General features: G+C 36.6%; 2 protein-coding genes across 7 annotated transcripts in view; one reads left to right on the top strand and one right to left on the bottom strand.

Annotated features, from left to right (window-relative positions):
- Positions 1-266: 266 nt before the first annotated feature.
- On the top strand, positions 267-27,873 carry ZKSCAN5 (zinc finger with KRAB and SCAN domains 5). Of its 5 annotated transcripts, none has more exons than XM_020966608.2 (7): positions 267-511; positions 1,725-2,242; positions 10,573-10,711; positions 13,671-13,762; positions 14,317-14,452; positions 24,582-24,920; positions 26,216-27,873. In XM_020966608.2, the coding sequence occupies exons 2-7, from the start codon at positions 1,832-1,834 to the stop codon at positions 27,337-27,339; spliced, it is 2,241 nt and encodes a 746-aa protein (XP_020822267.1). In that variant the 5' UTR covers positions 267-511; positions 1,725-1,831; the 3' UTR covers positions 27,340-27,873. The 5 variants fall into 5 exon arrangements, with proteins under 5 accessions (XP_020822267.1, XP_020822260.1, XP_020822262.1 ...); XM_020966601.2 differs by having other exon boundaries at positions 268-511; positions 24,582-25,190; XM_020966603.2 differs by lacking the exon at positions 267-511 and adding an exon at positions 567-788 and having other exon boundaries at positions 24,582-25,190.
- PMP22 (peripheral myelin protein 22) overlaps positions 25,079-27,978 on the bottom strand; it is a 109,744-nt gene continuing 106,844 nt past the window's right edge. For both annotated transcript variants that reach the window (XM_020966626.2, XM_078155736.1), the window contains exon 6: positions 25,079-25,167. In XM_020966626.2, coding sequence (XP_020822285.1) covers positions 25,139-25,167 — 29 coding nt within the window. In that variant the 3' untranslated portion in view covers positions 25,079-25,138. The remainder of the gene's footprint in view (positions 25,168-27,978) is intronic.

The raw sequence follows: 27,978 nt of genomic DNA, 5'->3' as shown, positions 1-27,978 counted from the left end.
TCTAGCCTGCGAACAAAAGGATTGGGGAAAGGGACGACAAGAAGAAAAAAGATGTAGTAAATGAGAGGGACACTAAAAGACAACTCTCTGTGTTTTGGGGACTGGTGTAGAACCGTGAATGACTAAGGATAAAGTGTCTCATGAATTTAAACCGCGAGCCCAATAAACCGGTATCCACCTCAGTCTCATCAGTACGCCTGGCAGAGGCGGCTCCACCTCCCAGCGCTGATTGGCTCTTTGGGTGGAAGGAAAGCGTATACATTACGTCAGCTAGCGCTTGGGGACATACTTCTCAGAGAAGCTTTTAGGGGAATACTGTTTTTTTGAGATAGAAGGAAATGTGGAGATTAGTACAATCTCTTGATTTGGAAAGCTCTGGTGGCTGATGCGGAGCTGATGGGGTTGGGGCCAGGATCTGGGTCAGGGTCAGCAGGAGGACGTCGAAGGGAATGACACCTGAAGTGCTCAGTCCTTCCAGACACATACTGTCTAAGAGCCAAAGGAAGAAGGGGTAGGTGCGAGTCTCCTGACTAATCAATGCTCCCTATGTCCTTTCCTTGGTTTGTTTTCTCTTCTTTCCCCTCCCCCGACACTCCACGCCCCGGAAGGTCAGAGGTGTTACCACCTTCAGAGCCACCGAATATGCGGCATCTCCTTTCTTCCCGCCCCCTTCCCATCCCCACCCCGGCTCCTGCGGTCCAGCAGCTTCTACGTCCAGTCTGTTTGGCGCGTGATGTCCGGAACAACGTGAGCCGGGGAGCCGTTGTTCCCTTTCGGGAGGTGAAGCTGTGCGTAGGGGGTTCTGCTTTTCTCCCTGGTGTTTGGAAAGGGGTGTACGTCGCTGAGAGCTTCGGTGTTTGGCCCAGAGAAACCCCGATTCTCTTTCTCTCCAGACTCCGCCCCGAGCCGGGTCAGCCGCTGCCTCCGTCCACTCACAGAGACGCAAACCTCCGGGATTCCTAGAGAGGACTCGGAAGTTTATTCCGGGAGGGGAAGGGGCGGGATTTAGAGGCCCTACCAGCCAAGGGCAAGAAAGGCACTGATTTAGTAATTTCCCGTGAGTTTTGGGAAGTCTAGGGATTGAATCGACCTCCCCAGTGTCTCTTGGAAAGAGCCACTTACTTCTTTTTCTGATTCCGCCTCGTTGGAAGTTCTGTGCCCTGAAGAACGAGCCTCTCCACAGAGAGAGGGGCTGTGCAAAGGGGAGGGAGCCTTGGGCTGTCGGGGAGGTACCGGCTTCAGCTCTCGCTGACTAGGCCCGTCTCTGGTCCTAACTTGGTGCCTGCCGATATTTCAGATCCTGTGTCACTGGGGCTGGGTCACTTCCCTAGGCTGATGACCTGAGCCTTTTAATGGGGCTGCGCAGTTTCTGCTGAGAAAGCTTATCCGGGGTCTTTCAAGTCTTGTTATCTTAAACAGGAACGATTTTTTCCCCCTTCTTCATCCCTTCCTTGTTGAACCCCTGGGCCATTTGGAATTGCCTACATTTGGGATTTGGCCCCAAAATAAGGAAGGATCAACTTATCCGGGTAGTTATTTGTAAGTCTCAGCCTTATTGCTTGTACTTTAGTAAACTGTGGTTTATGTTGGTTCAAGTAATTCTGTGGCAAAGCCTTTCTTAAATTTACTTTTGTGGTTAACCTTGAGTAAATTTCCTTCATCTTAGCATTTACATGAACTTTGTTATTTCTTTATGCTAATAATTATTTTTAATATGTTATTAGGTTGCATTCTACCTAAAGTGCCATTCAAGACTTCTCTTAAGAGCAGAAGTGGCTTTGATCTCCACAGGGTCAGACCTTATAGTGAAGCATTCCTTTGGGTGTGAATCATGCCCAGGGAGTCGAGAGAAGCTGCAGCCCTACCCACTACAGTTCATCCTCCACAGGAGCAAGAAGGACTTCTGATAGTGAAAGTGGAGGAAGAAGACTGCACCTGGATGCAGGAGAATACCCCTCCCAGTATGGAGACCTTTAACCAGCGCTTCAGACAGTTCCAGTACTATGAAGCATCGGGGCCCCGGGAGGCTCTCAGCCAACTAAGGGTGCTCTGTTGTGAGTGGCTGAGGCCAGAGATGCACACAAAAGAACAAATCCTAGAGCTGCTAGTGCTGGAACAGTTCCTGGCCATCTTGCCTGGACAACTTCAGGCATGGGTGAGACAACATCATCCAGAAAGTGGGGAGGAGGCTGTGATTTTGTTGGAGGAATTACAGAGAGACATTGATGAACAAGGAGAAGAGGTGAGAAGGAAAAAAATAAAACAGCTATTCTAGGCAGTGAGGAAATAGAAGGGAATTAAGGAGATAACATGGGAATTAACTAATAGTTGTTGAATTAAGGAAAAAATTGAGAAAGCGTCCATAATGTTCTTTGCACCTTGACGCCCCATCAGGATTTTTTTGTTCTCTTAGGTTCTACTTGAGTCCTAGGCCAAGCAAACATTTATTAAAAGTGTCTGTTATGTGCCAGGCATTGGAGTTTCAAATATTTTTTAAAAAAACCAAACCAACAAAATCCCTAATCTTAAGGAGCATAGTAGTGCATAATAAAGATTTTAAAAAGAAAAACAATATTCATTGTGCCTATCTGGAGCAGTTATGGGCTTTTAACATCTCACTTTCACTGTTTTTATGGGGAGATGTGTGGATTTCCTTGTTTTTTTCTGTAATGGTTTTTCTTTTTCCCGTGCCTCAGGGTCATTTTGGGCTTCTGGCTGTATTCTGGATTTCTCTCTAGAAATTCCTTTTCTTCATGCTAGAAACTTCACAGGTTCTTTCTCTGTGAGTACCTTGGATGCTTCTTTAGGCATGGAACAGGACAGAACCTTTTGGTCCTTGTGTCTTTGGGCAAGATTTCCAATGCCCTGTTTAACATTTCATCCTTTAAAATTGAAGTAGCAGCACCCTTCAACCTAAGACAAATAACCTTGATGTTTGATAATGGTTGAGGGAACTGCTAAATTTTCTTCTTGCTCTGCTACCACTTGCTCCCTTTCCACTAAGCTCATTTGGTTCTTTTGTACTATTAGCCAAATTCTGTGAGAACATTAAACTGCTCTCAAGGTCCTTCTTTAGACTAATACTTAACCACCCTGAATGGCTTTAATAAAAGGGTCAGTGTCATCAGTTCATTGAGCTAAATACTATAGAGAGAAGAGACCTCAGGATTAGATATGAACTACCCATAAAGATAGGCTACTCTCTTAAGGGAAGTATAGTACAAAAAGAGCTCTAGAAATATAAATTGCAGACAGATAAGAAGATTGCTAGAGTAGCTAGATGGAGTGGGATTAGCAAAACTTTAGGCAGTATTTTATAAACAGTGATTCTTTTTTGAAACAAAGATATAACCACTAAGATTTCCAAACAACATGGCCCTTGATAAAGGAAAATGAACTTTTGAGTTATTTGAATTTTTCCTATTAGCTACTCATTGATATGTACACATGGGGTGCTCAGCTCACTTTGTATTTTTCTATACCAATCTTGCTGATATCTCTTACAATTTTTCTTTTTCCTTTGATGCTTTATCATTTAGCCATTTCCAGTATTTGCTATGTGTCTTCACTATTTGGTGCTTTTCTCTTAAGTGGGCTCACTAGTGTTTCCTTCTCCAAGGGCAGAGATATGGAGGGACTCCATTCTAGGCATGGTGGACAATCTGTCAGATGGAGGTGGGAGAGGGCAGGAAGAGATTAAGTAATTGGTGTTAGTCTAGTTTGTCTGGGACAAACTAGAGGTATGTGAAATAAGACTTAGGAAAGTTGGGTCTGCACCAAAAGGCCTTGAAAACCATAGTAGGGAGTTTATGTTTCATCCTTGAAACAGTAGGAAACCTAGAAAATTTTTGAGCAGGGGAATAATGTGATCAGAATTGTGTATTAGAAAAGATTGCTTTAGCAATCTGTGTGAGCAATAGATTAAAAATCAGTACTGTGTGAGTAATGGATTAGAAATGGGTGACAGACCAATTAGGAGACTGTTATATAGTCTGAGTGAAAGGAAATAAAAAGTCCTTGCACTGTGAGTAGAGAGGAGAGGATAGATTTGATAAATCCTGACCTCAGAAGCTGGGAACTTAAGGATGTGAGGAATGGAGAAGAGCATAGAGTCAAAGATGACTCCAAGGTTGGTTGGGAGATTATTAAAGAAAGGGAAGCTGGAATAGGGACAAGGTGTTTTGTTTTGTTTGTTTTGTTTTGTTTTGAGTATGCTAGTGCCTTCCCTCAGATTACCTCCAATTTATGCTGTGTGAATCTTGTTTGAATGTAGTTGTTTGGAGAGTGTCTCCCCCATTACATTGTGGGCTTTCTGGCTGTTTTTGTCTTTCTTTGTATCGCTAGCCCTTAGTATAAGCCCTGGCACATAGAAGATGATTAATTAGTGCTTGTTGACTCAACTTGATGTAGGGGTGAGATAAATTTAGTTTTGGATATGCAGAATTTGAAGTGATGGTTAGTTATTCAGTCGGATAAAATTTCACCACATTAGAAAGTTTCAGATTGTAGCTCAGGGTAGAGGTTGTGACTGGAGAGGCTAGATTTGGAAGTCGTTGTGTAGAGGGGTTAATTGAAGCCTAGAAGTGAATGAGATCACCACAGGAGAATATGGAGAAAGAAAAGAGCCAAAAATAGAGCCTTGAAGGGCATTTAAGGGCCAGAAGAACTGTGAAGAAGCAGTTAGAGGTAAAGGAGAATCAAGAAATAAACATGTCAGAGAAGTTAGAGGAAGAGGGAGTCTGAAGAATTTGGTTGGAGGTATCAAATCATACGGAAAGATCAAATAAAATGAGTAAGAAAAAATGGTTGGACTTATTCTTTAGAAGGCCACTAGTAACCTCAGAGAGTTGGTTTCAGTGGAATTGTGCAGACTGAAACCAGATTGGGCAGAACTGGAGAAGAAATTTTAAAGAGGCAAATTTAGGATTTAGGTAAAGAAAAACTTTATTAATTAGAACTATTCAGAAGTGAAAGAGGTTGCCTTCGGAGGTGATCAGTTTCCCCTCCCCTGGAGGTCTTTAGGCAATTACTGTTTATTCTGTAGAGGTGATTCCTGTCCAAATGCAGCTTGGATTAGATGGCCTTTGAGGTCCGTTTTAACACTGACAGCTTGAGACTACAAGCAGCAAAACTTTCTAGTTTGGTGATGAGGAGAAGGAAAATGATATTTGAAGACTTGATTGCCAAATGACCCAGAGCCTGTCAGGCTACATATGTCTGTAGAAGGAATGGTTGGAAAACAGGAGCGATATGGACTTGGAATCATAGAATGTTAAAACTGGAAGGGACCTTAGAGAAAAACTGATCCAATCCACTAATTTTATTTTATTTATTTTTTATTAGAAAACATTTTGTTTTCTTTCCCTCCCATTTTCTCTCTTCCTTCAATTGAAAAAAACAAAACAAAACAAAACCCTTTTAACAAATATGCATAGTCAAGTAAAACAAATTCACATATTGGCCGTGTGTAGAACTGCATGTCTCACTCTGCATCTTGAGTTTTTCAGTTTTCTATCAGGAAGAGGACAGTGTGTTTCCTCATCAGTCCTCTGGGATCATGATTGTTCATTGCATTGATGATCTTTCAAAGTTATTTGTTTTTGCATTACTGTTGTATAAATCAGGGCTTTTTAAACTTTTTCCCAGACTATAAATTACTCTGGTTTTTCTCACTTTCCTTTGTATCAGTCTATGTAAGCCTTTACAAGTTTCTTTGAAACCATTCATTTTAGTATATGGCACAATGGTATTCTATTATATTTATGTACTATTGTTCAGCTATTCCCCAATTGATGGACACCCTCTTAATTTACAGTTCTTTTCCACTATAAAAAGACCTGCTGTAAATATTTTGTATATATGGATCCTTTTGCTCTTCCTTTGGGGATATTGGCCTACTAGTAGTATCTAGTGATACTAATAAGAAACGATTTAGTAACTTTGGGCTTTGTTCCAAATTGTTTTACAGTATGGTTAGACCATTCAACTCCATCTACAGATCATTAGTGTGCCTCTTTTCCTGTATCCCTTCCAACATTTGTCTTTATCAATCTGATGGTTGTTAGATAGAACCTCAGAGTTGCATTTCTCTAATTGATCGTTATTTGGAGCATTTTCTTATATTGCTGTTGATAGCTTGGATATCTTCTTTTGAAAATCATCTGTATTTTATGATCATTTATCAATTGAGGAATGACTCTCTCATTCTTATAAATTTGAATGAATTCCTTATGTAGCTTAGAAATGAGAACTTTGTTTTAGGAACTTGATGTTGTAATGATTTTATTTTCCAGTTTGTTTTTTTTTAAATAAATTTATTTATTTATTTTTAGTTTTCAACATTAACTTCCATAAGATTTTTAGTTCCAGATTTTCTCCCCATCACTCCCCTCTCCCCACTCCAAGACCATGTGTAAATTGATATAGGTTCAACATATATATTCATATTAAATCTATTTTCACATTAGTCATGTTGTGAAGAAGAATTAGAACCAATGGGAGAAACCACGAGAAAGAAGAAAGAAAAAAAAAGAGCAAATAATATTCTTCAATCTGCATTCAGATTCCATAGGTTTTTTTTTCTAGATGGGGAAAGCATTTTCCATCATAGGTCTTTTGGAGTTTTTTTAGATCCTTACATTGCTAAGAAGAGATAAGTCTATCAAAGTTAGTCATCACATAATGTAACTGTTACTATGTACAATGGTTCTGCTCACTTCACTTAGCATCAGTTCATATAAGTCTTTGCAGGTTTTTCCGAAGTCCTCCTGCTTATCATTTCTTATAGCACAGTAGTATTCCATTACATTCATATACCACAACTTATTCAGCCATTCCCCAGCTGATGGGAATCCCCTCAGTTTCCAATTCTTTGCCACCACAAAAAGAGCTACTATAAATATTTTAGTACATGTGGGTCCTTTCCCCATTTTTGTGGTCTCTTTGGGATACAGCCCTAGAAGGGCTATTGCTGGGTCAAAGGGTATGCACAGTTTTATAGCGCTTTGTGCATGCTGCCAAATTACTCTCCAGAATGGTTGGATCAGTTCACGACTCCACCAATAATGCATTAGTGTTCCAATTTTCCCACATCTTCTCCAACATGTATCACTTTCCTGTTTTGTCATGTTAGCCAATCTGATGAGTGTGATATGGTACCTCAGAGTTGTTTTGCATTTCTCTAACCAATAGTAATTTAGAGCATTATTTCATAAGGTTGTAGATAGCTTTAATTTCTTCCTCTGAAAACTACCTGTTCATATCCTTTGACCATTTATCAATTGGGAAATGACTTCTGTTCTTATAAATTTGACTCAGTTCTCTATGTATTTTAGAAGTGAGGCCTTTATTAGAGACACTGGCTGTAAAAATTGTTTCCCAGCTTTCTGCTTCTCTCTTAATCTTGGTTTGCATTTGCTTTGTTTGTGCAAAAACTTTTCAATTTAATGTAATCAAAATCATCCGTTTTGCATTTCATAATGTTCTCTATCTCTTGTTTGGTGATAAATTCTTCCATTCTCCATAAATTTGACAGGTAAACTATTCCTTGCTCTCCCATTTTGCTTATAGTGTCTGTCTTTATATCTAAATCATGAACCCATTTTGACTTTATTTTGGTATGTGATGTAAGATTTTGGTCTATGCCTAGTTTCTGCCATACCATTTTCCAGTTTTCCCAGCAGTTTTTGTCAGATAGTGAGTTCTTATCCCAGAAGCTGGGGTCTTTGGGTTTATCAAACAGTAGATTGCTATAGTCATTGATTACTGTGTCTTGTGTACCTAACCACTGATCTGCCACTCTATTTCTTAGCTAGTACCAAGTAATTTTGATGATTTAAGATCTGGAAAGGCTAGGTCACCTTCCTTAGCATTTCTTTTCATTAGTTCCTTTGATATTCTAGACCTTTTGTTCTTCCAGATGAATCTTGTCATTATTTTTTCTAGCTGTATAAAATAATTTTTTGGTAGTTTGGTTGGTATGGCATTGAATAAGTAAATTTACTTAGGTAGAATTGTCATTTTTATTATATTAGCTCTGCTTACCTAGGAGCAGCTGATGTTTTTCCAGTTATTTAGATCTGACTTTATTGGTGTGAAAAGTATTTTGTAGTTATGTTCATATAGTTCCTGGGTTTGTTTTTGCAGGCAGACTTCCAAATATTTTATAATGTCTACAGTAACTTTAAATGGAATTTCTCTTTCTATCTCTTGCTGTTGGGCTTTGTTGGTAATATATAGAAATGCCAATGATTTATGTGGTTTTATTTTATGTCCTGCACCTTTGCTAAAGTTGTTTATTATTTCAAGTAGTTTTTTACTTGATTCTCTAGGATTCACTAAGCATACCATCATATCATCTGCAGAGAGTGATAGCTTTGTTTCTTCTTTGCCTGTTCTAATTCCTTCAATTTCTTTTTCTTATTGCTAAAGCGAACTTTTCTAGTACCATGTTGAATAACAGTGGAGATAATGGATATCCTTATTTCACCCCTCATGTTATTGGAAATGCTTCTAGCCTATTCCCATTTCATATAATGCTTGCTGAAGGTTTTAGGTAGATGCTACTTATCATTTTAAGGAAGACTCCATTTATTCCTGTGTTCATTAGTGTTTTTAATAGGAATGGGTGTTGTATTTTGTTACAAGCTTTTTCTGCATCTATTGAGATAATCATATGGTTTCTGTTAATTTTGTGGTTGATATGGTCAATTATGCTGATAGTTTTCCTAATATTGAACCAGCCTTGCATTCCTAGTATAAGTCCTACCTGGTCATAGTGTATTATCCTTGAGATAGGAGGCTATAATCTCTTTTTAATATTTTATTTAAAAGTTTTGCATCTATATTCATTAGGGAAATTGGTCTGTAATTTTCTTTCTCTGTTTTGGCTCTTCCCAGTTTAGATATCAGTACTATATTTATATCATAAAAAGAATTTGGTAGGATTCCTTCCTTATCTGTTTTACTCAGATAGTCTATATAGTATTGGAATTAGTTGTTCTTTAAAAGTTTGATGGAATTCACTTGTAAATCCATCTGGTCTTGAAGATTCTTCCCTAGGAGTTCATTGATGGCTTGTTCAGTTTCTTTTTATGAAATGGGATTAAGTATTTTATTTCCTCTTCTATTAATCTGGACAATTTATATTTTTGTAAATATTCATCCATTTCACTAAGATTGTCAAATTTATTGGAATACATTTCTGCAAAAAGCTTCTAATTATTGCCTCTTCATTGATGATGAATTCATCCTTTTCATTTTTGATACTGGTGATTTGGTTTTCTTCTTTCTTTTTTTAAATAAAATTAGCCAAAAGTTTATCTGTTTTATTGTTTTTTTTTTCATAAAACCAGCTCTTAGTTTTATTTATTAATTCAATAATTTTCTTGATTTTAATTTCATTAATCTCTCTTTTGGTTTTCAGTATTTCTAATTTGGTATTTAATTGGGGATTTTTAATTTGTTCCTTTTCTAGCTTTTTTAGTTGCATGCCCAATTCATTGATTTCCTCTTTCTCTATTTTATTCATGTAAGCATTGAGAGATATAAAACTTCCCCTAAGAACTGCTTTCGCTGCATCCCATAAGTTTTTGGTATGTTGTCTTATTATTGTCATTCTCTTGTATGAAGTTATTGATTATTTCTGTGCTCAGTTACTTTCTTATCTAATTTTAGCTATATTTATTTTGTTGCACAAAACCCTTTTTAATTTTATGTTGTCCTTAAAATCCTCCATTTTATCTTTTGTGATTCTCCCATGTTTGGTGTTGAACTTTTCTTCTATCCATACATCTGAATTTCTTCTTTATTTCTCTAATTTGTTTATGATGTGACTTTGTGTATCTAAATCACCTATCCATTTGGGATTAATCATCACCTATGGTGTGAAGTGCTGGTCTAAACCTAATTTCTTGTTGTACAGTCATTTCAGTCATGTCTGACTCTTCTTGACCCCATTTGGGTTTTTTTTTGGCAAAGACATAGGAGTGGTTTAACATTTCCTTCTCCAGCTCATTTTACAAATGAGAAAACTGAGGCAAATAGAATTAAGTGACTTGTCCAAGGTCACACAGCTGATTAGTGTCTGAGGCTGCATTTGAACTCAGGTTTTCCTGACTCCACGCCTGGCACTCTGTGCCACCTAGCTGCCCCCAAATCTAATTTTTACCAAACTGCTGTTCAGCTTTCCCAGCCGTTTTTGTTGAATAGTGAGTCTTTACCGCAGGAGCCAAGGGTATTGGTAACCTATTCATACTGTATATGAGAAAATTGAGGCTTAGCAGAGTTAAGTAACTTGTTCAAGGTGACAGAATCTATAACACCTTGTTGCCTTAGACCTAGAGGTCTTTGTGACTAAAGTGAGAATCAAGGGAAGATGATTGTAAAGCCATTAGAATTGGCTTTTGCTATTAATCTCCATCTCCCATCTTATCTTTTGCCTTGTACCCTGTGAAGCTGAATAATATTTTAGTTCTTTCTTTATATTTTATCTGTCTAATATGAAGGCTTGGATTTTCTTAGTATTCCTGCTATACCCTGATCTCTAAAGTGATGTTTATTTGTTGTCACTAGGTTGCTGCCTATCCAGAAGTACCACTTCAGGAGATGATGCAACAGAGAATGGTGCAGGAGTCCCTGAATATCCAGTTGCAATCCATGGACACCCAGCCTGAGAGTGGTCCCCAGAAACCTCTTTCCTTAGAGGCAAATGGTGAGGGAGCAGCACTGTTCGTTGATGGGCTTGGGAAAATCCTTATAGAATGTAAAGTGAGAGTGTTGGCCATAACAAGGGAAAGGGAACTCTGAGAACAAAAAGTAAACTATCACTAGAAGGCTGTGAAACTGAGGACTAAGGCTGAAAGTCAGATCAAAGAAGTTTAATTCAGTTATTAAGTTATTATGCTTTACACTGTAGCGGGGGATAGGAAGATGAAATAAGACACAATCCCTGCCCTCAAGAATCATTTAGGTCAGTAGAAGGGATGAGACCCATACACAAAAAATTATATTAATACAAGACAGAATGTGATAAGTGTGACAGAGATGTCCAGACAAAATACAGTGAAAAACTCAGGAAGAGATCCCTTTTGCTGAGGAGAATTAGGGAAAGAAGTAGCACCTGAGGTGGGCTTTAAAGGCAGAGATTTCAACAAGTGGAGCTGGTAATTGGGGGAGACTTGTTCCAGGAATGGGGAAGGCAGAAACATAGAGCTGGGAAAGAGTAGGATGAATAGTCCATTTTGCCTGGAATGTTCAGTAAACATTATGTGCTTATGAGTGCAAAGCACCGTACTAGGTGTTCTGTATACAAAGACAAAAATGAAACAGTTGCCCTCAAGGGCATTCATTTTACTGAAGTGTACAGGAGATTAGAGGAGGTGGGAATTTGATTAATAACAACAATAGCAACAGCAGTAACAAATAAATAAATGAACAAATAAGTAATAGCTAGCATTTACATAGCACCTGCTATGTTCTGGGCACTGTGCCAAGCGCTTTTAAGTATTATCTCATTGGGTTCACAGTAAAACCCTGGTGCTATTATTATCCCCATTGTACAGTTGAGGAAATTGAGACAAACAGAGGTTAGGTCACTTGTCCCAGGTTACACAGCTAGTAAGTGTCTAAGGTGGAATTTGAACTCAGGTCTTCCTGATACCATGCCTAGTGCTGTATCCATTGTGCCACCTACCTGCCTTGTAGAGAGCCATAAAGCCAGGATGAAGAATACATTAACCAATAGGTAATGGAATCACTGAAGGTTTTCGAGTAGAGGAATCATATTAGTGATACATTAGTAAGATTACTATGGCAGCAGTGTTAAGGATGGACTAAAGGAAAAACAAATTAGGAAAACCAATTATAATGATGTTTCACTAGTACAGGTAAGAGGTGATAAGGGCTTGAATTAGGATTCAGTGAAAGCAGACAAGAGGGAATAGATATAGAGATAGACACATTGTAGAAGTAGAATGGACAGAACTTGGCAACTTACTGTATAGAGGAGAGAGAAGGGAAGACTTCAAAGAGTTTTGTGTGAGGAGCTAACTGACTTAGACAGGTGAGGATCAGAGATTCCACAGGTGCATCTCTTTCATCTTTCTTTGTAGTTGAAAGTATTGCTGATAGTGATACTGTGTTTGCAGATATGATTGGAAAATAAAAGCTGCACAAAAAAACACTTTTCCAATGTGCACATATAATGTTGTGCTGCTATTTATAGAGTCCACTATTGTTTGTAGATCTTTCTCTTAGAATCTGCCTCCCAAAGCCTATGTTCCTTTTCTTGATTGCAGCATCCTTGGCTGATCCTATTTCCCACAAAGTAATTATCATACCAGGTTCTTTGAAGCTGTGCTTCATTGTGTCCATAAAACATTTTCTCTGTTTTTGCCTCACTTCACCTTGCCATACCAGTTTGCTAACTTACATTACGGAAAGAAAGTGAACAATTAGTGACCTAATACCAATCATTGTTGCCTGTAAAACTATTATGAAGTTAGTCTACGTATTTTTGTTCTCTTTGTAAAGCTAAATAAGAAATAATTCTGGTTGTATTTCCTTTTCTTTATACCCAATTCTATTTGATTCTTTGCTGTCTCCTGAAGTCCCTTAGGATTTCCCCAACCCTACTCCTTTCCTTCTAGTAAGGTGTCTAGTAGACACCCCTCCTCCCAGTTTATTTGGAGGCTTCCGTTATCTAACTGGATACCACTCTTATGTTGAGATCCTTAATGTTTTTTAAGAATTATGTAGTAATAATTTGGCGGTTGTACCAGTTTTACTCTTCCTTTTTTTGCTTTAATGTTCAGATCCTGGACTGAAGATCAGTTCTTACTGCTACTTTTACAGTCATCTTTTTTTTTTTAAATCACACATTAATTGCTTCTTTTCATTCAAGACTTTCTTTGGCCCCTTGATCTTTCTTACTCTTAGTGTTTGGTTCTTTCCTATTTTCAGTTCAGTCTTCTCTCCATTCTACCTTTAAGTCACAAACAGAAAGTAATTCATATGTATCAGGCAGGTAGTGAGGACCAGAAAAGCTCTGTAGCAAGATCTAAAAAACCAAACAAGTATTTGTGCAAGGGAAAGTATGAGGTAGATCAGTCTCAGGCAAGGCACATACCAAGGTCAGGGTAACCCGCAGGTTTGAGTTGGATGGTGGTGAAGCTTGGGAGCATGGAGGAAGACATAACAAGGAATGAACAAAAGTGGTGACAAAGGATTGAATGAACAGCAACATTCATAGAAATTAAGAAGTAAGAGAGATTTGTGTAGCCTAGGCTATATTGGGAGAAAACATAATGGAAAACTTGAATTGGATCCTGATTAAAGTATAGGCTTTATAGTGTCAGAGATGAGGGCATTCCAAATAGAAACCTGATCAAAAAAGGTGCAAAGACAAGAATAATCAGCATGGTATATGTAGGAGACAGAAATGGCTTGATTGAAGCACAGTGTCCATCTTGGGGGACAATGGTAAATAAAGTTAGCTAGGTAGCATGTGGAGCCCAATTAATTTGGGCGCTGAAAGTTAATTAAAGGAGTTTGGACTTGATATAGCAGGCAGTGGGGTCCTACTGTAGATTCCTGAGCAAGGGGAATAACATGGTGACCTTGAGAGAAGGGCAAGGCAATTCTCACTCACAACTCCTTTTCTCCTCCTTTAGCTCTGCCTGTTTCCCAGATTCCAGCTATTCCTCAGAAGGGAAATCTTAGAGACCAGCAGATGGCAGCTGCATTTCACATGACTGGGGCCCAAGTGAGCTATCGTCCTTTCTCTGCCTTCATTGAAACCCTGTGGCTACTCCCTGATTGTGACCTTGTATGCTCCCCTCATCCTGGAGTTTCTTTAGGGTACCTCTCCCACTCCCCCTTAAGAAACTTATCTTTAAATACTTTCCCCAGAAACTAGGCCCACCTTGGATTGGTCCCTAGTTCCCCTTGTGTTTTCAACTCTGCTTTCTTCCTCTTCATTTAATACCTACTCACCCTTTCTAGGGAGGCACATAATTATAGAAATGTTAAAGCTGGAAGAAATTAAAAGATCATATTGTCTAACAACCTCATGTGACAAATGAAGATACTGAGATCTGTAGAGGCTTAGTCACTTGCCCAAGGTCACACAGTGAGCTAGTGGCCAGAACCAAGAGTAGAATCAAGGTTTCCTAACTCCTAGTCCAGTGTTCCTTTCATGTAACACCACACTGCATATTTCCTTCCACTTCATCCTGCTTTCATGTTTGATGCTCTGCTCTTCCTTATTTAAGAGCAGAGCACAGGGAACAGGAACTGAGTAGGGATCTCATGTTTCAGACATTGGTGAAAATTGAGGATGTGGCCGATGTGGCTGTATCTTTTATCCTGGAAGAATGGGGGCATTTGGACCAGACTCAGAAGGACCTCTCTAGGAATGACAGACAGGAGAATTATGAGACTGTTACCTCAGTGGGTAAGAACTGTTTTCATTTTATGGATTGTAATGGAGTGGTTTTGTTATCTTGTGTAGAACATTTATATTACACAGTATGTGTGTATATGTGTGTGTGTGTGTGTGTGTGTGTGTGTGTGTATGTGTGTATATATATATGTGTATGTATACACATATATATCTACATGTATATCCCCTTCACTGTTGTGACTTAAACTTTTTTCATTATAAACTAGAAAGTCAGCAACAAACATGAACATTTCCATATACAAAGAAGGACAGTAAAAGAAGATTGGATAGGAAATCATGAGTCTGTTATAGAATGATTTTAAAAACATGTATTAAACATGTAGTAGTTCTGCTTATCTGTGTTACCTTGTAAACTTTAATCATTTTTCTTTTGTGTATTTTTAAAATACTTCATTGTTGCTTTTTTTTGGCATCACTATTGCTGTCTCCTGCTGTGCTCCATACACAGAAAAGCCCTTCCTTCTAGTAGATAAATTTAATCAAGAAAAATATTTGTGTTGAATGTGCCTGAAAATGTCTGTCTCATTCTGCAGGAGGTGGGAAACATGCTTCTTTTTCAGTCTTCTGGAATCCTGACTGTTTACCTTTTTGATCAGTATTCTTAAGTCTTTAAAAATTGTTTTCCTTTTACACTGTTGTGGTTATCACATAAATAGTTCTCTTGATTTTATTCACTTCAGTCTGTATCAATTCATAGAATTCTTCAGAGGTTTCTCTGAAATCATGCTTTTTTGTCATTTTTTACAACATGGTAATATTCTATTACATATATATAGCATAATTTATTCAGCCGTTCCCAACTGGTTCCCTAGTTTGCTTCCAATTCTTTGCTATAACAAAGATATTTGTACAAAATATATTTGTAGGGTTCTTTTTGTCTTTCTTTGATCTCTTTGGTATATATCACTAGTAGTGTTATCACTGGGTCAAATGATACGATTTAGTCACTTTGGGTGTAGTTCTAAATTGCGTTCATGTCCTTGACTAGCCCTCCAATAATTGTAATTTTCCGATTTGGTCATTTTTGTCAGTCTCATGAGTGTGAGGTATAGTGATTTTAATATGCATTTCTCGTTATTAGTGATTTAGAGCACCTTATGTTTGTTTTAATAACTTGCTTTTCTTTTGAGGACTAGCTGGTCATGTAACTATTTTATCTGTTATCTGAAAAAGACTTTGATTCTTAAATATTTGTATCCATTCCATAATATAGCTTGGATATTTATCAGAAAAATTTGCTGCAAGTATTTTTTTCCAGTTAACTTTCTCTTCTCATTCAAAATATATTGCTTTTGTTTGTGCAAAAACTTTGCAATCTTATATAATCAAAATTGTCCATTTTTATCTCCTGTGATCCTATTCCATCTTTAATCAAAACCTCTTCCTCTACTGATAGCTGTGAATGGTATCTCCTTCCATTCTCCTTCAGTTTTTGTTATGACTTTTTATAGGTCATATACCTCATTGGAACTCATTTTGGTATATTATGTGAGTTGTTGATCTAAGCCTGTTTTGTCCAGACTGCTTTCCAATTTTCCCAGCAGTTTTTGTGTAATAGTGAATTGTTACTCCAAAGAGTTGGGTTCATTGAACACTGTTATGTTATGTTATGTTATGTTATGTTATGTTATGTTATGTTATGTTATGTTATGTTATGTTATGTTATGTTATGTTCAGTTACTCCAGCATCTTGCATACTTATTCTGTGTGGTTAATTGACCATTCTATTTTTAATCAATTTTTGTGATTTTTTTTTGTAACATGATTTGAGATGTGATATTAACTAGGCTCTCTCCCTTCCTATTTTTTAATTATTTCATTATTAATTTATTTTATTTTTTTAAATTTTATTTATTATTATTATTTATAATAATATAATATAATAATAATACAATATAAAAATATAATAATATTTATTATTAATATATTATCATTATATTTTTTCATTATTTCTCTTGAGATTCTTGACCTTTTGTTCCTCCAGATTAATTTTGTTATGATTTTGTCTAGTTCTGTAATCCTTCAGTGGTTGAGTACTGCATTGAGTCTGTAAATATTCAAGTCTTTTATTTCTGTAAAAAGTGTTTTTTAATTGTATTTATATAGTTCCTATACCTGTCTTGATAAATGAACTGGAAAGGCTTCTAGTGTTTTTAGTAAGGGAAGCTCTATTTATTCCCATGCTTTGTAGTATTTTTTAGCCTACCGCAGGTATGTATGTTTTAAAAAGCCTTTTCTACATCAATTCACATAGTCACATGATTTTTGTTATAATTTTCCTAATATTGAGCCAACCCTGCCATGGTATAAATCCAAGTGTTATAAATAAGTAAAATAAAAAAATAATATATGAAAGCATATATTTTATAAGATATATAATAAAATAAATTATAATTTATAATATAAAATCATATTATATGAATACGTAATAAAATATAAATATATAAAATAAATTATAAAAATCATATTTTAATATGTTGCTAAAATCTCTTTGCTAATTTTATAAATTATTTTTTAATAATGGTGCTTCTTATTATTTCTTTCTTTGTTTTGACTCCTTGTTTGAGTTACTACCATATTTGCCTCATAGTAGGAGGTTATTAGGATGCCATCTTTCTCTATTTCCCTTGCAACCATTTATGTAAAATTGGTGGGGTTTTTTTAATGTTTAATAGAATTCACTTGTAAATCCATCTAGTCCTGAGGTTTTTCTTTGTAGCTAATTTATGGATTGTTCAGTTTTTTCCCCCCAAGTTTGCATTATTTAAATTCTCTTTTTCTTGTTCTGTTAACCTGGCAATTCTCTATACCCAAATACTCACATGGATTTGTGATTTTATTGGTTCTGGAGTTCCTTTCAACAGTGTAGATTATAGTCTATCCTGGCCAGCCTATCCTGTTAGATTTTAGTGCTTGCCTTCTGTTTGTGTTCACCATCGTGCTGGAAGCCTTCTTTGATTTTTCCTGATGTTTTAAAGTTATCAGTACAGTACTCCAGCCATTCACTTGTTATCTTTCTTGAAATGTCACCAGATTAACTTTTCCTTCTGTCGTTGGTGGCACTCTTTCCTTCTGTTCTTCTTCATAGTGGTCTTCAGCAGTTCTTTTGCTGCTTTCTGTATAGGACTCATCTTTAGATCTTCAGTGGCATTGATACTCTAATCTTGGTAATACTAATAAAACATTTGTATTGAAAAGGTAGGTCTTTGCTTTTATGGGAAGGGTAACATCAGAAAGTGTTTTGCAGTTTTCCAAAAACAATCCAGCATACTACCCTCCTCAAGATCATTAGAATTCCTTCGAGGATATAAAAACAGAAATAACCCTGTTCAATGACTTTCTGAAGTCAGACCTCAGTGGAGGAGTTAAAGAGGGAGATGTGTGTGAGCAAAAATATTTGCCAATGTAATGGAAGAAATCCAGCACTGAGACCTTATCAAGGAGGAATTGGATTCCCTGTAAATGGTTAGGTCCTCCAGGTGTTGATTACATCAGGCTCCAAGATGTTGCCGTATCTTCTGGAAGTGAGAAGTCTGTGCACATAGTAAAGACCAAATAATATCTTTTGCCTCAATTTCAACTGTATCTGCATGGACACCCAATAGAGTTTGTCCATTAGTATATTTATCTTGTATCAACAATATCCTCTTCATTTTCTGTGAATTATTTTAATTTTTAATTTTGGCAATTTTGTTTACTTCTTTAAAATATTAGCTAATTGTTCACCTATGCCATTATTATATTCAGGAAGGTTTTTTTATTTATCAATTAATTTTTAAAATTTTCAATTTTGTTTATTGGGTTTTGGAAATTTCTGGTTTTTTGTGTTTATTTGGGATTTTTTGATTTGATGTTTTTCTAGTTTTCTTTAGTCGCATCCCTGATTAATTTGTGTGTGTGTGTGTGTGTGTGTGTGTGTGTGTGTGTGTGTGTGTGTGTGTTTAATTAGTGAAAGTGTTTTAGAAAGGTGCTTTTCCCTCTAAGGACTGCTTTGGTAGCATCCCCCAAATTTCGGTTATGCTGATTATTTACTTGTTATTTTGTGTATTGTATACCTGATCTGTTCCACTGATCTACCACTCTCTTTCTTAGCCAGTACCAAATTGTTTTGATGAATAACACTTTTTAATATATTTTGAAATCTGGAACTTCCAAGCTGCCTTCCTTCACATTTCATTGATTCCCTTGATATTCTTGACCTTTTCTTCTTCCAAATGAATTTTGTTACTGTTTTTCCTAGCTCTATAAAATAATTCTTTTGGGGTTTGATTGGTATGGTACTGAATAAATACATAAAACTTAAATAGTATTTTCATTTTTATTATATTGGCTCAGCCTTCCCATGAGCAATTACTATTTTTCTAGTTGTTTAAATCTGTCTTTGTTTATATGAAATATGCTTTGTAATTATGTTCATGTAGTACCTGGCTTTGTCTTGGCAGATGGACTCCCAAGTATTTTATATGTATGCAGAGAGCAGACATTTTGTTCTTTGTGGCTTTGCAACATTTACTTTTGATTGTTTTATGGTGGTTCTTTCCATTTACATTGTTATAATCATTGTGTATATTGTTTTCTTGGCTCTGCTTCTCAGTATTCATCACTTTTGTCATTTCATATAGCATCGTAATATTCCATTACATTAATGTACATAGTTTAACTCTTCCTCAATCATGGGGTTCTATTTTTCTCCTCAATTCTTTGCTACTGCAAAAAGTGCTACTAATAAATATTCTAGCGTATATGGAAACTTCCTTCTTATCAGTGATGATCTTAGAGTATAAGCCTATGGAAACTTTCTTCTTATCAGGGCTATCCTTGGAGTATAAGCCTAGTAAGTAAGTGTGATATGAAATCTGAGGATTGTTTTGATTTGCATTTCTCTTATTAGTGATTTGGAGAGATTATTTCATATGGTTGAAATTTGTTTTTAGTTCTTTTGAGAACTGTTCATATCCTTTGACATTTTATAGGAAAAAAATTTGAGGCAGTTTTCCATGAGCTCTGTCATCTCCCCTCTTCATGTCCTAATCACTCAGAAGGCTTCACCCCTATCTCACATTGTGAGGTGGCTTTACTCCTTACAAAGGCTTACCCCTCCACCTGCTCTAGTGATTCCATTCTATCCCATGTCCTACAACTGATTGCTCCCTCTGTCATCCCCACTCTGTCACTTATTTTCAATCTCTTCCTATCTACTAGCTCATTCCATTCTGCTTTACAACCTTGCCTGTCTCTCCCATCTGAAAAAAAAACAAACCAAAAACACACCAAAAAACCCTCCCTTGATCCTTCCATCCTCTCTGTCATCCTGTTTCTCTTCTGTCCTGTGTAGCTAAACTCTTCAAAAGGGCCATCTGCAATAGGTGACTTAACTTTCTCTACTCTCACTTTCTTAATTAACCCCTTATAATCTTACTATTCTAACCTTATCATTTCTCTGAAACGGCTCTCTTTAGAGTTACCATTTCTCTCTTAGTTGCCAAATTTAATAACCTTTTCTCAATCCTTATTCTTCTTAACCTGTCTACAGAGAGGCCTTTGGTACTGTTAATCACCCCTTTCTCCTAAATACTCTCTTTTTACTCTCTTAATACTCTTTGGGACTCTTTCCTGATTTAGACCACTCCTCAGTCTCCTTTATTGAATCCTCCTCCAGATTACAACCTCTAACTGTAGGTGTCTGTTAAGGTTCTGTTCTGGGTTCTCTACTCTTTTCCTTTATAATACTTCATGTGGTGATTTTCATAAGCTCCCATGAATTTAAATACCATCTTTGTACTGAAGATTCTTAGATCTACCTGTCCTGCCCCAATCTCTGCGCTGACTTCCAGTATATATCTCCAAACTGTCTTTCATACACCTCAAACTTGAAGTCTGGTAGACATCTTAAACTCAACATTTCCAAAGCAAGAACTCATTGTCTTTCCCCCTAAACCCTCCTCCTGCCTTCCCTGTTACTATAAAGGACAGTCCCCATCTCCCAGTCCCTCAGGCTCACAACGTAGGCTTACAACCCACAATCCTTAACTCCTCACTATCTTCCTCTCAAACTCTCCATGTCTAATCTGTTGCTAAGGCCTGTCATCTAATTTGCAGCATCTAATATGCCTTCTTCCATAGTCTGATACTTGCCATCATCACCTCATGCCTGGACTGTTGCAATAGCTTGCCTGCCTCTAGTCTCTTCCCATTCCAGTACATCCTCCATTCAGTCACCAAAGTGATTTTCATAAAGTTCAGGTCTGACCATGTCACCATGTCACCCTCTCTACCATTTCCCTATGAATCCTGTCTTTGAATTCAGTGTGATTTGCTTGTGTAGTGAGAATATTTTCTTTTAATGTTCTTTTTTTTTGCTTCTCTTCTAGATTGTTTTTTATTTCTGTATATTTGTATTCTCAATCTATAAAATCAAAGTCTATAAAAAACCATTTATTAATTGGGGAATGACTTGTATTTTTTATAAATTTGACTTAGTTTTCTGTGTATTTGAGAGGTGAGATCTTTATTAGAGATTCTTATTGCAAAATTCCACCCTCCCCCAGCCCCAGTTTTCTGCTTTCCTTTTAATTTTGGTTGCATTGGTTTTGTTTGTGCAAAAACATTTTAATTTTATATAATCAAAATTACCTTGTATTTTGTAATGCTTTCTATATTTTCTTTGGTCCTCAATTCTTCCCTTATCTATATGTCTAATAAACTATTCTGTGCCCTCCTAATTTGCTCATGGTATCACCCTTTATGTGTAAATCATGTACCATTTTGACCATATTTTGGTATATAGTGTGAGATGTTGGTCTATACCTAGTTTTTGCCATCCTGCTTTCCAGTTTTCCCAACAGTTTTTGTCAGATAATCAGATTTTTGTTCCAAAAATTTTCATCTTTGGATTTATCATATGATAGGTTACAGTGGTCACTTACTATAGTAAGTGTATATAATGTGTACCTAATCTATTTCATTGATCCACCACTCTATTTCTTAGCCAGTGTCAGATTATTTTGATAATTACTGCTTTATTGTACAGTTTGAGATCTGGTACACCTAGACCACCTTCCTTTACATTTTTTTTTCATTGATTCTTTTGATATCCTTGACCTTTTTGTTTTTCCAGGTGAATTTTGTTATTGTTTTTTCTGGCTATATAAAATAATTTTTTGGTGCTTTAGTATGGCACTGAACAAATAGATTGATTTAGATAGAACTGTCATTTTTATTATATTGGCTCAGCCTGCCAATGAACAATTGATATTTCTTCAGTTATTTAGATCTATATTTGTATAAATGTATTTTATAATTGTGTTCATTTAGTTCCTGTGTATCTCAGCAGGTAGACTCCCAAGTATTTTATACTGTCTGTAGTTATTTTAAGTGAAATTAATCTTTCTATCTCTTCCTGTTGGATTTTTTGGGTAACATACAGAAATCCTGATGATTTGTGTGGGTTTTATTTTGTTGAAGTTGTTATTTGTTTCAATTAAGTTTTTTAATTGACTAGGTTTCTCTAAATAAACCATCATGTAAGGTATAAAAAGTGATTATTTTGTTTCTTCATTGCCTTTTTTATTACTGCAATTTATTTTTCTTGCCTTATTGCAATAGTTAATATTTCTAGCTTTTTGTTGAAGAGTAGTGGTGGGAATGCACATCCTTGCTTTACCCCTGAACTTACTGGAATGACTTCTAACATTAACATTATAGATAATGCTGGCTCTTGGTTTTAAATAGGTACTACTTCTCCTTTTAAGGAAAGTTCTATTTATCGCTGTGCTTACTAGTGTATTTGACAGGAATGAGTATTGTATTTTGTCAAAAGCTTTTTCTGCATCTGATTTTTGATGTTTTTGTTTTTAACATGGTCAATTCTATTTATAGTTTTCCTAATTTTGAACCAACCCTGAATTACTGATATAAATGTAACTTGATTATCTTTGTGATATATTGGGGAATGTCCTTGCTAATATTTTATTTTAAATTTTTGCATCCATACTCATTAGTGATATTGGTCTATAGTTTTCTTTGTTTTGACTATCTAAGTTTAGGTTTAGATAATTTTTGCATTATACAAAGAATTTGGTAGGACCATTTCTTTTCCTATTTTTTTCAAAGTTTATATGTAGTAGAAATTAATTGTTTTTTAAATATTTGGTAGAAACTAATTGTTAAGTCATCTGGTCCTGCATTTTTTTTTTATTTTGTGGGTTTATTTATGGCTTGTTCAATTTCTTTTTCTAAAATAGGGTTAAGTACTCTATTTCCTGTCATGTTAATCCAGGAAATTTGTATTTTTATCAGTATTCATCTATTTCTTTTAAATTGTCAGTTGTATTGGCATATAATTAAACCAAATAGTACCAAATAATTGCTTCTTCATTGGTTGTGAATTCACCTTTTACACTTTTGATACTGATAATTTGCTTTCTTTTTTTCTTTTTTAAAAAAAAATCAAATTAGCTAGTGGTTTATCCACTCTTCCCCAAAAATCTTAGTTTTATTTTTTGCTTTTATTTTTGTTAAATTTTTACTTTTATTTTCAGGATTTCTATTTTAATGTTTAATTGAAGGATTGTATTTTTATTTGTGGGTTTTCCAGGGTTTTTTTTTAGTTGCATGCTTAATTTGTTGATCTGCTTTTTCTCTTTTATTGAAGAGTACTGTGTTCCTTAAGGAATCTCAGGGGAGGCTCAGGCCAGTGAGCTGCCAACTTTCAGTTTCCTTAGTTAGTGTGATCTAGGCCATGATCCAAGTTTTTTTTTTTTCCCAACTTCTTACTTTGGACACCAGTTTGGGTTTGGGCAACACAATTGAATGCTTACCCATAGTTGGAATTCTTATAGACCATTGTTGGTCCTAGCCCCTATCAGCTAGTTGGAAAGCTCTATAGATTCAGAGTGTCAGAACTTTAGGATGTCTCCTGATCTGCAGCTCCCTTCCTTGGTCATCTTTCCCTGGTCCTAATTCAAAATCCTGTTTCATCAGAGTGACAGAGCTGCCATCCTACCTTGTTCTGGGCCTATGTGTTGAATTCTTAGTTCATTCCTGGTTAGCATGACATAGCTTTGTGGTATTGATCTGGCTGTAGAGTGACAGAGCTACTTTTTCTACCTCTAGTCTGTGCCTAAAGATTATATTGAAGATCCCTTTCTGTGTTTGGAGTGAAATAGCTGCTGGCTCACTCCTTTTCTGCAATTTCTGTCCTGGGCACTTTATATGTGGGCTGAATTTATGATCTTGGGCAGCAAAAATGACCCGTTGTGGTTTTCCTTGGATTTTCTGTTTGCCACTTTGTCTGGCTGTCTTCCTAGATCTTTCTTGGAGGAGTTGTGGTAGAAAGCTCTGTTGTGCTGCTTCCTCCTACACCAGCAGTTTTGCAGGTCCTGTCAATACCTCTTTCTGCATTGACACTGAAGCATTTTTGATGACTCTTAAACCCAGCCATTCAGCCTATTTTAAATCCTTTTAATTGTATCGTCTCTTCTCAGAATAATGAATGCCTTTTTCTCATAGACTAATCCATTCCAAATTGAGTCTGTTTCAGCTCTGAAGACAGTAGGAAAGACTTTCTAGGAATTAAGAGGAAAAGGAAGGTGAAGACTGAGTTAGGTTTAAAATGCAAAATTAGATTTTATTATGAATATTTGTATGTAAATTTTTACAGTATTCAAATATGTCATACAGTAAAAGGAAAATATCATTACAGAGATACTGTTTTCCCTACTTAGAGGCAACTGGTCTTGGAGCCAGAAAAACCTGGGTTCAAGTCCTATCTCTGTCATATACTGACTGTGTGACCTTGAAAAGTCACTTATTCTCTCAGTATTCCGCGCAACACTCTTAAGACTATAGATTGCAGAGAATACATTGATAGAGGCAGTTGCTTTATCTGTGAGTTCCATGTACTAATGAAATCATAGGTTTAGTACCTATCACTACTGTTTCCTGTGTTTATCACTTTCTAAGTTTTCTTGCTTTTTTTTACCTTGTCTGCTGATCTCTAATTTCCTGCTTGGATGCTTATCTCATCTCATATTCTCAACTCGAATATTCTGTTGTACCCAAAAAGTTTTTTTATTCCAGAACAACTAACATTTGCATTTTTAAAAAATTGCTATTTCAGATTATGAGCCCAGGAATGAGAATATGGAGCTGATTGTAAAGCAGGAAATTTCTGAAGAAGCAGAATCACTCTGGATGACTCCAGAAAGTATCCAAAAGAATGATTCTCAGGATCGAGAATATGAACTCTCTAACTATGGAAGCCACTTAGAAAGACAACAGGAAAATTACGCAGTGGATAAACCAAAGCAATGTCCTTCCCAGAAAAGGGGTTTCAGGGATATCATAGACATCAATAAAAAACAAACCATGAGGGTGGAAAAAGGTCATAAATGTAATGACTGTGGCAAATTCTTCCTTCAAGCCTCAAACTTTATTCAACATCGGCGAATCCACACTGGTGAGAAACCATTTAAATGTAACGAATGTGGGAAAAGCTATAATCAGCGTGTGCACCTTACTCAGCATCAGAGAGTCCACACTGGTGAGAAACCATACAAATGTCAGGTGTGTGGAAAAGCTTTCCGTGTGAGCTCACATCTTGTTCAGCATCAGACCGTCCACAGTGGAGAAAGGCCTTATGGATGTAATGAATGTGGGAAAAGCTTCGGTCGGCATTCACACTTGATTGAACATCTGAAGCGCCACTACAGAGAGAAAACCCGTCAATGTAATGAAGAGAGAATTTATATTTGGGGAAAACTGAAAACAAAACTGTAGTGCTGTTGAATGGGGTGGGAGTGTTAATGGAGAATGGATAGACAGGGTAATAGAATTTAATAAGCATGGGTAAGGTCACTATAAACAGTTTTACAGTCTTGAAGGAGAAGGGTGGTGGTATTAATTCGTCAGTTATTATCGTTTTGTAAAACAGTGATTGTATATTTGTCTTTTGTATTTGGTTTTCAACCATTATTTGTATCTTGTTTCAGCCTAATGTTCTAGTGAGTTTGCAGTCATTTAAAAAGTAGAGTCAAATTAACCATTTTCTTCAGCCAGTCCTATCCTATTTTGGAGTCTGATTGCCTTGTTAGGGAAAGCTATGATATATGCCTTTAGTCTTTAGACTAGTTACTTTAAACTAAGTCAGCTGTGGCAACTTTATGGTTAACCTGTTAATCCTCACCCTTTTAATAGCATGTCTTGTTGGCCCTTTCTTAGTGCTTTGGCATTTCCTAGTCATTGTTTTCCATCTGTATGATTTCCCTTTCCCCCGGCCAGTCCTGCTTATTATAACTTTTTTTTTTAGCCCACTTACCTTCAGCCTTTCTAATTTTTGCCCCTTTCCATCATCCTTTCTCCAATTATTGACCCATTCATTACCCTTATCCCTTCATTTCCTCTTTTTCTTCTGTTATCTAATGACCCTCTCTTCCCTGTCTCCCCTGCCCCCCTCATTCTGCAGTCAGGATTCATTTTCCTCCTTATTAGTTGATATTTTTGTTCATATTTTTGCTATTTACCCCAACTGGGCACTCTTCTTGATCAGCTCTATCCATCTTCTGATAGCTTTGCCTTTTTACCTGACCCAGTCCCCAAAATTTTGTTTCCTAAGGCCCTATAATGGGAATCTTTTCTAATAGTTGTTATATATTAGCTGCGTCTGATTAGATAATTATGTTTACCTCTTTTACAGTTTGTTTTCCTTCTGTATAGGGAACAACTGACATTTGCATTTTCTATTCATTGTTTCAGGTGGTGAGAAAAGGGGTAGGAACGTGAAGGTACTAAAGAAGAAAATTTCTGATGCCACAGAAACATACAGAGAAATATCAGCAAAAATTCAAAAGGATGTTCCACAAGGTCAGGAGTTTAGTGGCAGTCATGAACATGAAGGCTGGTTAGATAAGCAACAGGGGAAACTCACAGGAATGATACTGGGGAAGCCCCCTTCACAGGAGAGAAGTTTTAGAGAAATTATAGATATCCACAAAAAAAACCCTACGGGAGAGAGACCACATAAATGTGACGAATGTGGGAAAAGCTTCATTCAGAGTGCACACCTTATTCAACATCAGCGAATACACACTGGGGAGAAACCATTTAAATGTGATGAATGTGGAAAAAGTTATAATCAACGTGTACACCTTACTCAGCATCAGAGAGTCCACACGGGAGAAAAACCCTATCAGTGTCCCTTGTGTGGGAAAGCTTTCCGGGTGAGGTCACATCTTGTTCAACATCAGAGCGTTCATACTGGAGAGAAACCCTTCCAGTGTAATGAATGTGGGAAAAGCTTTGGGCGGCGCTCACACCTAGCTGGACATCTAAGGCTCCATTACCGTGAGAAACCAAACCGGTGTCATGAATGTGGAGAAAATTTCCATCAGTATAATAGCCTAATTGAACATCAGATGATTCATAGAGGCCAGAGTCTTCGTGAAGATGGCACTTGTGAGAAAGCATATAGTTGGAATTTATCATTGATTGAAAATAAGGAGGTACTTATGGAGCAGAAACCCTATAAATGTGATATATGTGGGAAAACTTTTTGTTATAGTTCACACCTTATTCAGCATCATAGAATGCACACTGGAGAGAAACCCTATGAATGTGATATATGTGGGAAAAACTTTGGCCAGCGTTCTCACCTAACTCAACACCAGAAAAGCCACTCCTGCAAGAAACCTCATCAGTGTAATGAATGTGGGAGAGCCTTTGCACTGAAGTCACATCTTAACCAGCATCAGAGAATACACACTGGTGAGAAACCCTTTCAGTGCAAGCAATGTGGAATGAGTTTTAGTAGGAGTTGCAGCCTCATAAAACATTTGAGAAGCCATGAGAGGACAGACCCCATAAGCAGCTTCAGCACATAAACAACTTCACTTTGGAGAATATTTTTATTCAGCTTTAGAGAACTTCTCCTGTAGAGAAACCTTATTCATGTAATGAATGTAGTAACAACTTTAGTTACAATTCAAACTTTACTTTTATTTACATTTTCTATTTATTGTTTGGAGGATCCACATTGAAGAAAAACATTCATTGTTAAGATTAGGAAATACTTCACTTAGCAGGGTCACCTAAAAGAAGAAAGCCTAAAAGAATGTAATGGATGAGTGAAAGCCTTTGAATGACATTCTGTTTGTCAATGAACTTTAGAGAGTGGACACTGGGAAGAATGATCTTGAATACAGTAGACTGAAATCTATTCATTGGTAGTGCTTGCTTTAATTCACATCAAGGATTCCATATAGATAAAGAGCCCAGTGAATGAAACAGTTAAACATGTCTTATGCAGGCAATCAGATAAAATCCCCATCACTGAGCTCCTTCAAAAGAGATCTCCTTTTAACCTATGAAGGACTCTAATTGGGTCCTAATTTGAACATTAAACACTTTAAAAAGAAGTTGGCTTAGGGTGTCTGTATTTGGGGACTTGGGAGACCAAAAGGCTGGTAAACCATCTCAAGTACTTCATTTATTTCAAGACTTCTTTATGAGACCCAGTCCAC

Source organism: Phascolarctos cinereus, unplaced genomic scaffold (assembly GCF_003287225.1).
Source record: "Phascolarctos cinereus isolate Bilbo 61053 unplaced genomic scaffold, phaCin_HiC Scaffold_5;HRSCAF=322, whole genome shotgun sequence".
In the NCBI taxonomy this organism is placed as follows: Eukaryota; Metazoa; Chordata; class Mammalia; order Diprotodontia; family Phascolarctidae; genus Phascolarctos; species Phascolarctos cinereus.
This window is presented reverse-complemented; position numbering and strand designations above follow the sequence as displayed.